The following is a 15,751-nucleotide window of genomic DNA, read 5'->3' on the forward strand; positions in this document are numbered from 1 at the left end:
TGCCGCCCGTCAATGTGGATGGGGGCATGCTCGCCCCCCCATTTCCTGTAGTCCACGATCAGCTCCTTGGTCTTGCTGACATTGAGGGAGAGGTTGTTGCTCCGGCACCACACTGTCAGGTCACTGACTTCCTCCCTGTAGGCTGACTCATCGTCGGCGGTGATCAGGCCTACCACCGTTGTGTCGTCAGCGAACTTGATAATGGTGTTGGAGTCATGCGTGGCCACACAGTCGTGGGTGAACAGGGAGTACAGGAGGGGCCTAAGCACACACCCCTGTGGGGCCCCTGTGTTAAGGGTCAGCATGGTGGAGGTGATGTTGCCTACCCTCACCACCTGGGGTCGGCCCGTCAGAAAGTCCAGGATCCAGTTGCAGAGGGAGGTGTTCAGACCCATAGTCCTAAGCTTGGTGACGAGCTTAGAGGGGCCAATGGTGTTGAACCCTGAGCTGTAGTCAATGAACATTATTCTCACATAGGTATTCCTCTTATCTAGGTGGGTGAGGGCAGTGTGGAGAGCAATTGAGATTGCGTCATCTATGGATCTGCTGGGGTGGTATGCAAATTGGAGTGTGTCTAGGGGGGCTGGGATGGTGGAGTTAATGTGTTCCATAACCAGCCTCTCAAAGCACTTCATGATTACAGAAGTGAGTGCTACAGGACGGTAATCATTGTGGCATGAAGCCAGAGTTCTTAGGAACAGGGATGATTGTGGTCACCTTAAAACATGTGGGGATTACAGACTGGGACAAGCAGAGGTTGAAAATTACCGTGAATGGTTGAAAATTACTGTGAATATGCCTGCCAGCTGTTCTGCACATGTTCTGAGAACGCGCCCTGGAATACCGTTGGGGCCCGCGGCCTTGCGGATGTTGACCTGATTAAAGAACCTTCTCACGTCGGTCTCAGAGAGCGAGATCACCCAGCCCTCTGGGTTGGTGATGGCCCTCACACCTGGCTCAAAGTTGTCAAAGTGTTCGTCTGGTAGAGAGGCGTCGTTGGGCAGATCACGGTTGGGTCTTCCTTTGTAATCCGTAATAGAAAGTAGCCCCTGCCACATGCGGCGGGCGGCGGGGCCTGTGTTATATGATTCCACCTTATTCCTAAATTGTCCTTTTGCTCGTTTGATGACACTGCAGAGGTCATAGTGGGCCTTCTTGTACTTATTCCTGTCTTCGGCCGTAGCATCAGGGTTGTCTATATACCTCTGTGTGCGGTAGCCTTGCTCTTTAGTTTAGCACCAACCTCTGTGTTAATACAGGGCTTTTGATTGGGGAAGCAGCGAACCCTCACCGTGGGTACAACGTCGCCGATGCATTTTCGAATGAAGCCGGTGAGGGAGGTGGTCTCGGAACATATTTCAATCAGCACTACCAAAGCAGTCCTGTAGCATACCCTCTGATTCTGGTGACCATTTCTCAACAGAGTGAATCGCAGGTACTTCCTGTTTCAGCTTCTGCTTGTAAACAGGAAGCAAGAGTACGGAGTCATGATCTAATTTGCCGAATGGCGGACAAGGGAGGGCCTTGTATGCTTTCTTGTGGGTAGAATAGCAGTGGTCTAGGACTTTATCGCCCCGAGTGGCATTGGAGACATGTTAATGGAAGTTGGGCATCAAGTGTCTTAGTAATGCCAAATTAAAATCATTGGCAACCAGAAGGGCAGCCTCTGGGTGTAGGGTTTCCTGCTTGTTTATAGCCTAGTCCAGTTCGTTAAGCACCAGTTTATTATTTGTATTGTCCTGAGGTGGAATGTATACAGCAGTCACGATAACAGCTGAAAACTCCCTCGGGAGGTAGAAGGGTAGGCATTTGACCATAAGGTATTCCAAGACGGGTGAACAGTGGGTCGACACTTTCACAGCGCTGGAATTAGCACACCAGTTGGAGTTGATGTAGAGGCAAACCCCTCCTCCCCTCGATTTCCCGGACTCCACTGTACTGACCACCCGGTGAATTGAGAATCCATCGAGTTGGATAGCCGTGGGGGTATCTTGTCTGAGAGCCATGTTTCTGAAAAACAAAGAATATTGCAATTCCGAGAGTCCCGTTGGTAACGAATCCAAGATCAGCGGTCATCCATCTTATTATCAAGTGACTTAGGGTGTCTACAGGTGTCCATCCAATGGGCAACAGATTTTCATGCGAATATTCTAAAATCTGCAAAAAAAACAATATGCACATTTCAGGGTTTCCTTTATTAAAATTTGGAGCGGGACAATGTCACTGGGAAGATTTTAATTTACCGGATAACATATGCATTCAGATCCGACTTGGCGCAGCCAGTGCCGTCAATAAAAAATTAATATATGGTCAAATGAGCCACATTTACGTGTCCTTAAAAACAGCCTATACCAAATTACAAAAACATTCTTCCTTGTGCTTCGATGTGTAGCATATGCAAAACTTTATTGCCAATTTTTTATTGGTTTTTGGGTACTTTCCTAAAACAATAATTGTTCACCTCATGGTTCAGCTGTCAGAGATTTGAGCACAAAATGTGTCAAGGCATTGCATGCATAGGCCTTTAGGCTTAGGTGTCCACTTTATGATATTAATATTACAGTTGATGTTGAGATGTGTCTGTTACTTGAACTCTGTGAAGTATTTATTTGGGTTGCAATCTGAAGGTGCAGTTAATGAACTTCTCCTCTGCAGCAGAGGTAACTCTGGGTCTTCCATTCCTGTGGCGGTCCTCATGAGAGCCAGTGTCATAGTGCTTGATGGTTAAAGTAATGACGGACTGTCTAGGGACTAGGGCTATCTTCTGTATACCCCCCCCCCCCCCCCCCCCCCCCCCATCAACACAACTGATTGGCTCAAATGCATTAAGAAGGAAAGACATTCCACAAATTAACTTTTAAGAAGGCACACCTGTTAATTGAAATGTATTCCAGGTGACTACCTCACGAAGCTGGTTGAGAGAATGCCAAGAGTGTGCAAAGATGTCATCAAGGCAAAGGATGGCTATTTGAAGAATCTCAAATATAAAATATATTTTGATTTGTTTAACACTTTTTTTGGTTACTTCATGATTCCATATGTGTTATTTCATAGTTTTGATGTCTTCACTATTATTATACAATGTAGAAAATAGTAAAAATAAAGAAAATCCCTTGAATGAGTAGGTGTTCTTTGACCGGTAGTGTGTATATATATATATAGCCTATTCAAAGGAAAATAAGCTTAGGCCTAGCCCCCGAAAGATAGAGAGAACGATAGAGATATGCTGACATGTATTTCTTTATTTCAGATGGCTATTGCATCTGCTATACAGATATAGAGGGGGAGGCTAATTCATTAATTGTCTATCATAATATTTTGTTTAAAGATAAGCATTATATTGTTAGATTATAGGAGTAACTCTGATAGGCCTGAAACATTCTTCCTAACCTCAAGTTCAACTGTTGGAGTCAGTTGGAGCACCGATGCACACTGCCTTCATATCATAGGCCTGCAGTAGCTAAAGCTTAATAATAGCCACACTAAACCTTCACAAAGGTTTCTAAACTTTATTAGTGTAATAGCAAAAGTAAGTCAAGCCATTGCTTATGATACAATACAAGCAGGCTATTATACAGTATTGCAGCAAACACAGCATTACATTTGGAACTCAATTTGTCCAAAGAAACTGGCTCAACAGAATAAAACAAAACACTTGGTTTAACCTTCAAAAAAGTTTTGAACAGGCAATATTGCAGTAATTACCAACAAAGGAAAGTGCCTACCATACCCAACAAATGACAGAAATAGGCTAATGTTATTTATTTTACAACAGACCTACTGATAACTTATCTTAAACTAAATATGGAGCACACAATTAAAAAGACAGATCAAATTTAATTTAGCCAATGAAAATGTCTCAACAGAATTAAACCACACAGGTTTTCCATATTTAAAGAACTGGTTTCGATTAATAAATAGACTTCGGCCGAGGCTGCCTCCCCTCCTTGTTCGGGCAGGCTTCGGCGTTCATCGTCACCGGCTTACTAACCACTGCCACCCCAATCATCATCACATTTGTCTTGTCGTGTCAATCACACACAGATGGTTCTAATCCCCTCATTAGTCCGTGTATAAGTGTTCCCTCTGCCCCCTTGTCCTTGTGGGTGATTGTTAGTTGTGAGAGTAGTATAGCTCGGTGGAGCTACTCGTACATTTTGTTGCCAGGGTAGATTTTCCCCTGTGCCTATTTATTAGTGGATTCTACCGTTACAGTGTATTTGCCAGGGATGATAGTTTCCCCTGTGCTTGTTTCGTTGATCGCTATTTGAGCGCATTTGTGTGTCAACAAAGGAATAAACTCTGTATTCGGTGATTACACTCCTGCGCCTGACTCCTTTCATCACACTTATTTTTTTAATTATATTTTAAATGAACGTGTGCATACGTACTTTTGAAGTGGCCTAATCAGATTAAAACATTGTGACTGGTTGTGTTTATGCCATATATAAAATGTAATACATTAAAAAAGTTACCCACTCGGATTGGAGAGGAGGCAGAGCGTGTTAAGCTTTCCTGAATAACTGGGCCTGCCAGGAGCATACAGTGCATTCTGAATGTATTCAGACCCCTTCCCTTTTTCCACATTTTGTTATGTTACAGCCTTATTCTAAATTGGATTAAATAAAAATTGTCCCTCATCAATCTGCACACAATACCCCATAATGACAAAGCGAAAACAGGTTTTTAGAAATGTTTGCAAATGTAATAAAAAATCAAAAACTGAAATACATGTTTTTGCTTTGTCATTATGGGGTATTGTGTGCAGATTGATGAGAGAAAAAAACGATTTAATCAATTTTAGAACAAGGCTGTAACGTAACAAAATGTGGAAAAGTCAAGGGGTCTGAATACTTTCCGAATGCACTTTATGTGGCCACATTATTATAGGACGACTTGGGAGAATGATGATTTGCAAAATCAGTATCAGAAGTAAAAATACAGCCAGACTGACCTGCTACTGTGCCTTTCTAGACCTTATAAACTGTCGAGAGTAGACCCACAACTGATCCAAATCGAATGAAACATTCAAATCACAGTACCTTTGCTCCGTTATTCAAATTACATTTCCACTGCAGCCTAGAGTAGAATGTTGTACTCACTTGAAAACAATAATGCAATTATTCATTGCATTGTGGTGTTGTAGGTTAATTGTATTTTTCATTAACAAGATCAATAGTGGAGATTTTTAAGCTATGTGTCTCATGTCTTCACTGTTCCTTCATGTGCAATGATGCACCTGGCCTCTTCGCTGCCTATCAGCTATTCCTATTTGTTCTATCAGCTATTCCTATTTGTTCTTGTCTATTCATATAAAAATGTATGCAGCTTTGAATGTTTTTATGTGTGGTATGATTGCTAGTTAGCCTATTGCAGATCTGGACAAATTATCAACCTACCACTATTGGCACTATAAATGACTCCCGAGTGGCGCAGTGGTCTAAGGCACTGCATCGTAGTGCTAGCTGTGCCACTAGAGATCCTGGTTAGAGTCCAGGCTCTGTCACAGCCGGCCGCGACCGTGAGAGCCATGGGCGGCGCACAATTGGTCCAGCGTCGTCCAAGGTAGGGGAGGGTTTGGCCGACAGGGATTTGGGTTCGTTTCCCACGGGGGGCCAGTATGAAAAATAAAATAAAACATGTATGCATTCACTAACTGTAAGTCGCTCTGGATAAGAGTGTCTGCTAAATGACGAAAATGTAAATGTATAAAATGGTGGATAGAGGGCAGATTATACTGACCTGCGGTATAATAGAAGTTAGCACACGGAAAAGCATAGTGCATAAGGGAAGTACCAAAACTCCTTGATATAGAGGTGGCGAATGCACGCACATGAAGAAATTTGGCTAGGATGGAAGAAATTATATAGTAAAACCAGCAAAAGAGTGAATGTCAACCAGGGGAAAACCTCACTACCCTCCCCTGTGCCCAATAAAAAATACACTACCCTCCCCAAAGCAAAAAAGTTTGACAAAGTTTGAAAGCCCTCCCTATTTTGGACCACACCTCACAGGATGTTCCCCCATGATTGAAGTTTGGGAAGCACTGATTTTGCTAATGATTAGCACAAATACAGATGAGCTTCAGCCTATTTATTTATAGCCACTATGCTGCATCAGTTGGGCTACAGGTGATAATGCTTATTGCTAAATAACACAGTGTCACGTTGTATAATGATTAGAAGACAGGTGCAGGAATATGTATTAGGGGTTTTATTTACTCCACCCAACCCAAGGTACGTCATAAAAAACAATGTGGACGAAGCCCAAAACAAACACGTATATATATATATGTCACGATCGTCTAATGTAGAGGAGGACCAAGGCGCAGCGTTGAAGGTGAACATATCTTTTATTTACTGATCACACGATCAAAATAATAAACGATAACGTGACGTCTACAGTTTCACACAAACCGAAATGAACAAGAAACCACAAACACAACGTGAAAGACAGATAGTTAAATATGGCTCCCAATCAGAGACAACGAGCCAACAGCTGACACTCGTTACCTCTGATTGGGAGTCACTCAAACAAAGAAATACAATAACCTAGACCCACAACAAAACATAGAAACTAACACCCTGGCTCAACATACGAGAGTCCCCCGAGCCAGGGCGTGACAGTACCCCCCCCTAAAGGCGCGGACTCCGACCGCGCCAACGAAACACAACAGGGGAGGGACTGGGTGGGCACTCCGCCTAGGCGGCGGATCCGGCTCCAGTGGAACAGGCACGTGCCGTGCCGGACCGACGACGCACACCACTGGCTTGGTGTGGGGAACAGGCACGGGCCGTGCTGCACTGACGACGCACACCACTGGCTTGGTGTGGGGAGCAGGAGCGGGCCGGACAGGGCTGACGAAACGCCCCACAGACTTGGTGCTGGGAGCAGGAATGGGCCGGACCGGGCTGGCGACGCGCACCACAGCCCTGGTGCGGAGAGCAGGAACGGGCAGAGCCGGGCTGACGAGACGCACCACAGACTTGACGCGGGGAGCAGGAATGGGCCGGACCGGGCTGGCGACGCGCACCACCGACCTGGCGCGGAGAGCAGGAACGGGCAGAGCCGGGCTGACGAGACGCACCACAGGCTTGATGCGGGGAGCAGGAATGGGCCGGACTGGGCTGGCGACGCGCACCACAGACCTGGTGCGGGGAGCAGGAACGGGCAGAGCCGGGCTGACGAGACGCACCACAGGCTTGATGCGGGGAGCAGGAATGGGCCGGACTGGGCTGGCGACGCGCACCACAGACCTGGTGCGGGGAGCAGGAACGGGCAGAGCCGGGCTGACGAGACGCACCACAGACTTGATGCGGGGAGCAGGAATGGGCCGGACTGGGCTGGCGACGCGCACCGCAGGTTCGGTGCGGGGAGCAGGAATAGACCGGACCGTACTGGGGACACACACCACTGGCTCTACACCGGGATCTGGAACGGGCCGGACCGGACTGGCAACACACGCCAGTACCTCTCGCCGTGCCTCTACTTCCTCCATCCCCTCTTCGACCAGTGGCCCCCGTAACCCGGCGGCCTTCTCCGGCAACCCACTGGGCCGCTCTATCGCGGCCTCCTGCTGGTCCGACGTCGTGAGCCCCCCCCTAAAAATTTTCGGGGCGTCTCTCCTACCCGTGGACCAGGTCTCCATATCCCTCGCCAGCCTCTCGCCCTTCTGCCATAATGTCAAGCCCTTGTCTTCCTCCCTCGGCTTGACCCAGTCCAGGAGGCGAAGGAGATCTGTGAGGGATCTCCCTGGCGATGGCTCCTGGACACGCTGCTTGGTCCCATCTTGGTGGTTTCTTCTGTCACGATCGTCTAATGTAGAGGAGGACCAAGGCGCAGCGTTGAAGGTGAACATATCTTTTATTTACTGATCACACGATCAAAATAATAAACGATAACGTGACGTCTACAGTTTCACACAAACCGAAATGAACAAGAAACCACAAACACAACGTGAAAGACAGATAGTTAAATATGGCTCCCAATCAGAGACAACGAGCCAACAGCTGACACTCGTTACCTCTGATTGGGAGTCACTCAAACAAAGAAATACAATAACCTAGACCCACAACAAAACATAGAAACTAACACCCTGGCTCAACATACGAGAGTCCCCCGAGCCAGGGCGTGACAATATATATATATATATATATATAACACAGGGCTGTAACCCTAACAAAAGAACGAGGTGTAAACCTCTAAATACATACACGGGACAAGACCCGTTATAACAAGAGCACAATACACGGTACTCACGAGACCAACGGACATGGGACAATAATCGACAAGGACAATGGGGAACAGAGGGCACATACAGTCGTGGTCAAAAGTTATGAGAATGACACAAATATTAATTTTCACAAAGTCTGCTGCCTCAGTTTTTATGATGGCAATTTGCATATACTCCAGAATGTTATGAAGAGTGATCAGATGAATTGCAATTCATTGCAAAGTCCCTCATTGCCATGAAAATGAACTTAATCCCAAAAAAACATTTCCACTGCATTTCAGCCCTGCCACAAAAGGACCAGCTGACATCATGTCAGTGTTTCTCTCGTTAACACAGGTGAGAGTGTTGACGAGGTCAAGGCTGGAGATCACTCTGTCATGCTGATTGAGTTGGAATAACAGACTGGAAGCTATAAAAGGAGGGTGGTGCTTGAAATCATTGTTCTTCCTCTGTTAACCATGGTTACCTGCAAGTAAACACGTGCCATCATCATTGCTTTGCACAAAAAGGGCTTCACAGGCAAGGATATTGCTGCTAGTAAGATTGCACCTAAATCAACCATTTATCGGATCATCAAGAACTTCAAGGAGAGAGGTTCAATTGTTGTGAAGAAGGCTTCAGGGCGCCCAAGAAAGTCCAGCAAGTGCCAGGACCGTCTCCTAAAGTTGGTCCTCTGTAGCTCAATTGGTAGAGCATGGCGCTTGTAACGCCAGGGTAATGGGTTCGATCCCCGGGACCACCCATACGTAAAAATGTATGCACACATGACTGTAAGTCGCTTTGGATAAAAGCGTCTGCTAAATGGCATATTATTGATTCAGCTGCGGGATCGGGGGACCACCAGTGCAGAGCTTGCTCAGGAATGGCAGCAGGCAGGTGTGAGTGCATCTGCTTGCACAGTGAGGTGAAGACTTTTGGAGGATGGCCTGGTGTCAAGAAGGGCAGCGAGGAAGCCACTTCTTTCCAGGAAAAACCATCAGGGACAGACTGATATTCTGCAAAAGGTGCAGGGATTGGACTGCTGAGGACTGGGATAAAGTCATTTTCTCTGATGAATCCCCTTTCCGATTGTTTGGGGCATCCGGAAAAATGCTTGTCCGGAGAAGACAAGGTGAGCGCTACCATCAGTCCTGTGTCATGCCAACAGTAAAGCATCCAGAGACCATTCATGTGTGGGGTTGCTTCTCAGCCAAGGGAGTGGGCTCACTCACAATTTTGCCTAAGAACACACCCATGAATAAAGAATGGTACCAACACATCCTCCGAGAGCAACTTCTCCCAACCATCCAAGAACAGTTTGGTGACGAACAATGCCTTTTCCAGAATGATGGAGAACCTTGCCATAAGGCAAAAGTGATAACTAAGTGGCTCGGGGAACAAAACATCAAAATGTTGGGTCCATGGCCAGGAAACTCCCCAGACCTTAATCCCATTGAGAACTTGTGGTCAATCCTCAAGAGGCGGGTGGACAAACAAAAACCCACCAATTCGGACAAACTCCAAGCATTGATAATGCTAGAATGGGCTGCCATCAGTCAGGATGTGGCCCAGAAGTTAATTGACAGCATGCCATGGCGGATTGCAGAGGTCTTGAAAAAGAAGGGTCAACACTGCAAATATTGACTCTTTGCATAAACTTAATGTAATTGTCAATAAAAGCCTTTGACACTTATGGAATGCTTGTAATTATACTTCAGTATACCATAGTAACGTCTGACAAAAATATCTAAAAACACTGAAGCAGCAAACTTTGTGAAGACCAATACTTGTGTCATTCTCAAAACTTTTGACCACGACTGTATATACACATAATAATCAGGGGGAATGGGAACCAGGTGTGCGTAATGAGACAAGACAGTCCCGGGTTGGTGCTAATGAACCAGGTCAGTGATGCCTAGAAGGCCAGTGATTTAGACCTCCACGGCTAGTGAACGGAATGAGCAGCAGTACCGGGGGTTTCCATGACACACAGCAGCATTATAATATGGACCAATATGTTGTTAGGTTCATTTCTGGAGGGAATTATAATTAGATAGTGCAGCACAATCTTATTTTCATTCAATTTGGAGTAGAAAGGTCACCAGAACTGACTTTCTCATTGACATTCTCCAAAACAATTACATGCCAAGCATGGTTCTGACAGGAAACACCACGTATTTGTTGAACCTTTGATTAGAAAAGATTACAATACATGCAATACGTTAGTCTTGGCGCTAAGCTCTGCTCCTTCGGGGAAGCTCACTGTCAGAGCATGCATCATGTTAAGATAATAATAATAATAATAATAATAATAATAATAATAATAATAAGAATAATAATAATAATAATAATAATAATAATAATAATAATAACAATAATAATAATAATAATACAGGCAGTGATAAATGTACACTATAACAATCCCCCTGACTGAAACAAAAGCAGAGCCCAAACAGCTGGATGCTAGGGTGAGTCGTGGGAAAGCAAAAAACAGACATGCATGGCGAGTAACGCATGTTACAGCAATAGCATGTCACCAAGAACCCCAGCGCATAGCTTGCGTGCAGCAGACATCCGAGAATGTGTGTGCAGAACCTGGTAGATGAAAAAGTATGCCATATTAACGTAGAGTGCTTAATCTAATTGGTGCAATATCAGCTGATGCTATCAGTTGATGCAACACTCAGGTTTCCTGTCTGAACCCGCTGCGCTTGATTGAGGGGTACACAAATAAGCAAAATGGGTTATGACATTTACATTTAGTCAAAGCAGGGGTTTGGTTGCGACTTTCTAAACTGTTAGAGTTAGACCAACAGTTTAAAGTAATACAGAAATTATTGGTATTTCAGTTGTGGTTGAGATATATTGACCAAATTATCAGGAAAGTTTGGGATGTATTTTCCCTTTAAAAAAAAACATTGCTGTTTCTGGGGGGGAATACCCTCGGACCCCCCTAGAAGGGTATTGACCCCAGAACCCATTGACCCTGACCCCCCCCCCCCCAATATGCAACACGAAATTAAACCCTTGCATTGAAGTCTATGTCAAAGTAGGATTAGATTAAATCCTAGTAGGATACAATCCATTGGAGTCCTGTGTATGCTACAGCTAGATTGGACAAGACTGATTGTCTTGTTTCATGTTCTAACAACTTTCCTGTGGGGAAAGGCAGCAGTTCATCCTACATAGTGTACTGCATAAAACTAATATAAGTAAACACTTTACTTATAGCGGACAGGTATAATGCATTCTTACACTTGTCATAAGCATGTATGAACACCTTCAAGGAGATAGAAAATGTATTATTATCATCTTTAATTATCCCGACTAAATTAGGCGTAGGCCTAACAGCCATTTTGTGTCAGTAGAAAATGTGCAACATAGAGAGACGTTTACAACACACATCGTAAAGGCTCATACATGTGTATAACAAGTCATAAAGCATTATACCTGTTGGTTTTAAGCAAAGTGTTGTCATAAGGTTCTTCATCAGTGTATAGGGGTTAGCCTAATACTGATGTTGTCAGACACAAGTTGATTTACACACGCACACACACACAATTTCGATGAGTTCCTATAATAGCCTACATGTTGAAATTGACCCATCATAATGGGTGTATGTGGATTATTGGGTCATATAAAAATGTTCTGTAGGTATTAGAACACTTATTAAGTGCTAGTGAGCCACTTAATTTCGACTTCATATTGATATTCAATGTGGCATACATTGCAATTGCAATCACGTTCTCGCATAACCATCATCTCCTCCAACTAAAATGTAGGCTATTGCCAGCCCAAGATGTACTCAAGGAGCCTAGCGTTACTCCTTAAGGTCCAAGGACTTTATATGTTATTTTCTGAGTTAGACTGGCTCTGGCAGCCAAAACACACAAATACTCCATCTAAACGTGAATTGATTCTCAATTGTGATACGGTTCTAGAAACATAAAGCCCTTTACGTTCATATCACATCAAAATAATTTCATAAATGTAAAATATACACTTACTGTACACCAGTGGCGGTCAGTTCCGTTTAAGATGTGGTAGCATGGCCTTATTTCTATTACAGCATATTGGATGACTCTCATTCATATTCCATTCACCCAGTTCAATGTAAGAACAATAGTTTTAGGCTACTACATGATACTCAAATTTCCCTATACTCATCATGAGGTTGCTACAACCTAGCCTATGAATGAAAGTTACAATGTAGGTGCACACAGGTCAAGAGATAAATTTGAGGTGAAAGACAGTGACATTCAGTACCACCTTGCACCCTCTTGCCTGCATCTAGCTGATATAGGGTGTAATCATTAGTCCAACAGTTGCAAACAAGAGTTTCTGTTGGACAAATTCAGGTATGTTTATCCCCGTTTTGTTCCGTTTGCTTCTGTTTAAGAAACGTTTTTTCAACAGAATCGGCGGAATAAATACACCCCTGATCACGCGTAAATAGCCACTTTGTATTCCTTCTCTTCCCTTCGCTTGTGGACTTCAATGCACAACACATCAGCTGTATGTGACCAGGCGAAAAAATATTTCCAAGCCAAACCGCTACACACAGCCTACATTGTTTTCACCATATTAGCTAAAGTAACATCATAGTCAGCATAGCTAATAGAACTAACGCATTAGTAAACCCGCTACATTCATGCAGCAACGTTAGTGTACAGTCAGTAAGCAGTTACACCGGCGGGCCCCGATGGCAATAAATTAATAATACCAAAAGCTTACCTTGACTTGGAAGAGTTCCAGTGTTGTGTTGGAAAGTCATAGCCAGCTAGCTAACATAGCATCCCTCTGTTTGAGCAGGGTGTTTCAGTGGGCTAAACTAGATAGCTGCATTTGCTAGCTAAGTAAGTGAAAAAAAAATGATGAAATCTCTCTCTCTCTATTTCTCTCTTCATTTTGGAAGATATTAATTTGTTCAAAACTGTTCAACTATTTTCTTTCTCTTTGAGTCAACTACTCACCACATTGTATACAATGCAGTGCTAGCTAGCTGTAGCTTATGCTTTCAGTACTAGATTAATTATCTGATCCCTTGATTGGGTGGACAACATGTCAGTTCATCCTGCAAGAGCTCTGATAGGCTGGAGGATGTCCCCCAGAAGTTGTCATAATTACTGTGTAAGTCTATGGAAGGGGGTGAGAACCATGAGCCTCCTACGTTTTGTATTGAAGTCAATGTACCCAGAGGAGGATGGAAGCTAGCTGTCCTCCGGCTACACCGTGGTGCTACCCTACAGACTGCTGTTGAGGCTACTGTAGACTTTCTTAGCAAAATAGTGTGTTATTAGTTATTTGGTGACATGTGGTTATATTTAGTAGTTTTATCTAAAATGTATAACTTTTTTAATGTTTTAACATTTTTATTTTTATGAAATTCACTGAGGATGGTCCTCCCCTTCCTCCTCTGAGGAGCCTCCACTGCTGTACACTGTTTTAACCAGCATTATTGGTTATCCCACTGGCTATAGGGTGAATGCACCAATTTGTAAGTCGCTCTGGATAAGAGCGTCTGCTAAATGACGTAAATGTAAATGTAATTATCACAGTTGCAGCCAACAGTATTTTTCAGTGACAACAAGTTTCTGGCGGCCTTCTTCAATTACACACAGGTGTTCTGAAGCATGCTAGATAGACCGAAGACAGAAGGACTACCTGTACTAATTAGCAGTCTTCCTCAAACATGCAATGTTACATGGAGATATGGCTGTGTGGGAACACTAACCCTAACCCTATAAAGGTGTGCATCAATTTAACCTCTTGTTTTTAGAAAATAATGTATTGCTGATATGAAAGATAAGGTCCTAATGCTTCCAAAACAGTAGCGCAAGCGATGCATGTTAATGTTCAGGCCAAGCATCAGGGCTCTTAACAAAACTCCCCCATACAGAGGACACCTTCATCAAATGACTCTTATATGTAATGTAATGGAACTGAGAGTCATGATCAAGGGCTATTGACTGCGAACAACTCAATCACACCTCATAATTTCTACCAAAAATCCACTTCCCTCAGAGTTAAACTGTGCTAGTTAACACTTTTTTTTATTTATCTACAAAGGTCAATATAAAAAAAAATAGTAGCATACTTTATTTGCCTAAGTTTACTTTAATAGTATCCTAGTTTACCCTTACTGAAAGAACTATCCAAATAGCTTCGGGCTTGCTGCAGATTGTGAACAGGTTGCAAAACTGAAAATCTCCTTGTTTTTTTCTGTACATATACCATGACATCCTTATCACGGTTGTTACAGGTTCATCAATATTAATTCATTGTAACATATCTTAGGGCAGTACTCACCAATGAAAACGAGATGAAATAGGTAAACTCCCCAAAGATCCATTTTGATTTCCGATGTAAGATTCTGTTAAAATAATTCCAGGTAAACCACCACCTACATATTGGAAATTACACTCAAATACATTCTCATGTAGCTTAGGCCTGCCTACATGTGGACTGAATTGTTAGAAAAGGAATTGATGAAATCCTTGTTCACTAAAATTTTCCGAATTCCATACATTTCCCGAAAAGTGGATAGATTAATCAAATGTCATGGACATAAATCAAATAATTACGGGGGTAATCGTTATGTAAAACGAACATAAAACCTGCTATTCCCACTGAAAGTTATTTATCTGTAGGGTCCGGTGTGTGAGAGTTAGTGTTTGCCCGCTGCTATTCTTTCTCTGCCGAAAGCAAGTCCTCTCGGAACGTATTTGCTGTTGGTAAGTGGAAGAGAGAGTGGCTCGGATGGACGAACTGCTGAGAGCGACGTAGGTGAGCATGAGTGAATAGGTTAGGATGGGGGAGCACAGCGGGTTACGTAGAGTGGAATGGTTCAAGGGACAGTGGCACATCCAATGTTCGAGTAAAAAATCACGCAGCATACCATTGCCTCTACAAGCCTACAGTCATGTAGGTCAAGTTATATTGTACTATTTCCCAATCGTTCTCAGTTCCAGCAGGAAAAGAAGATTCAATGCAATGATGGCTGAACACCACAAGAATAGATGGTCTGACTCAATTCAACAAGATACCTCACATTTTTCCTGCACTTTATAATAGGTTTAGAATTTAAATCAATTTAAAACAGTGTTTGTCCCAGCTTTGTGTGGCAACAGTGGCAGCATTGCTTATTCAGATTTAAGTCAATTGTAAATATAAACAATAAACCCTGAAATTACACTGAGACAGAATGTTTTAAAAAATGCAATAGGGAAAATAAATGAGAGTAATAAAAAGGGGTGCTAAAACAAAACCATGTTTTGGCTGGATAAAATTGATATCAAATTTATAATAGGACCAACAGATAAGCTCCTGGGGGGAAACCAATACTTGTCTTTGAGTGCTAAAATAAAATAATTTGCTTCTGTCTACTTCCATATCTGTTCATTATTTCAGTCTCGTTTATAGAGCACTTTTCTCAGTCCTAGTTTTGTTTTCCATTCTTGGCTCTTGTTGTGTGCTATCTTGGTGGAGACTACCAGATTCCATGACAGCTGGTCAATTTCTATGTTGTTTTGTGAGAAA

The 15,751-nt window shown here is 43.4% G+C and overlaps 1 protein-coding gene across 1 annotated transcript in view; it reads right to left on the minus strand.

The window, feature by feature from the left end:
• The window catches only part of LOC311104764 (GDNF family receptor alpha-4-like), a gene marked incomplete at both ends in the record, with an annotated part of 116,984 nt that extends 102,420 nt beyond the window's left edge, over positions 1 to 14,564 (minus strand). The window contains one exon of the mRNA XM_084146665.1: positions 14,522 to 14,564. Coding sequence (XP_084002791.1) covers positions 14,522 to 14,564 — 43 coding nt within the window. The remainder of the gene's footprint in view (positions 1 to 14,521) is intronic.
• Positions 14,565 to 15,751: the final 1,187 nt, after the last annotated feature.

This window comes from Coregonus lavaretus (assembly GCF_964263955.1).
Source record: "Coregonus lavaretus genome assembly, chromosome: 29".
Lineage (NCBI taxonomy): Eukaryota > Metazoa > Chordata > Actinopteri > Salmoniformes > Salmonidae > Coregonus > Coregonus lavaretus.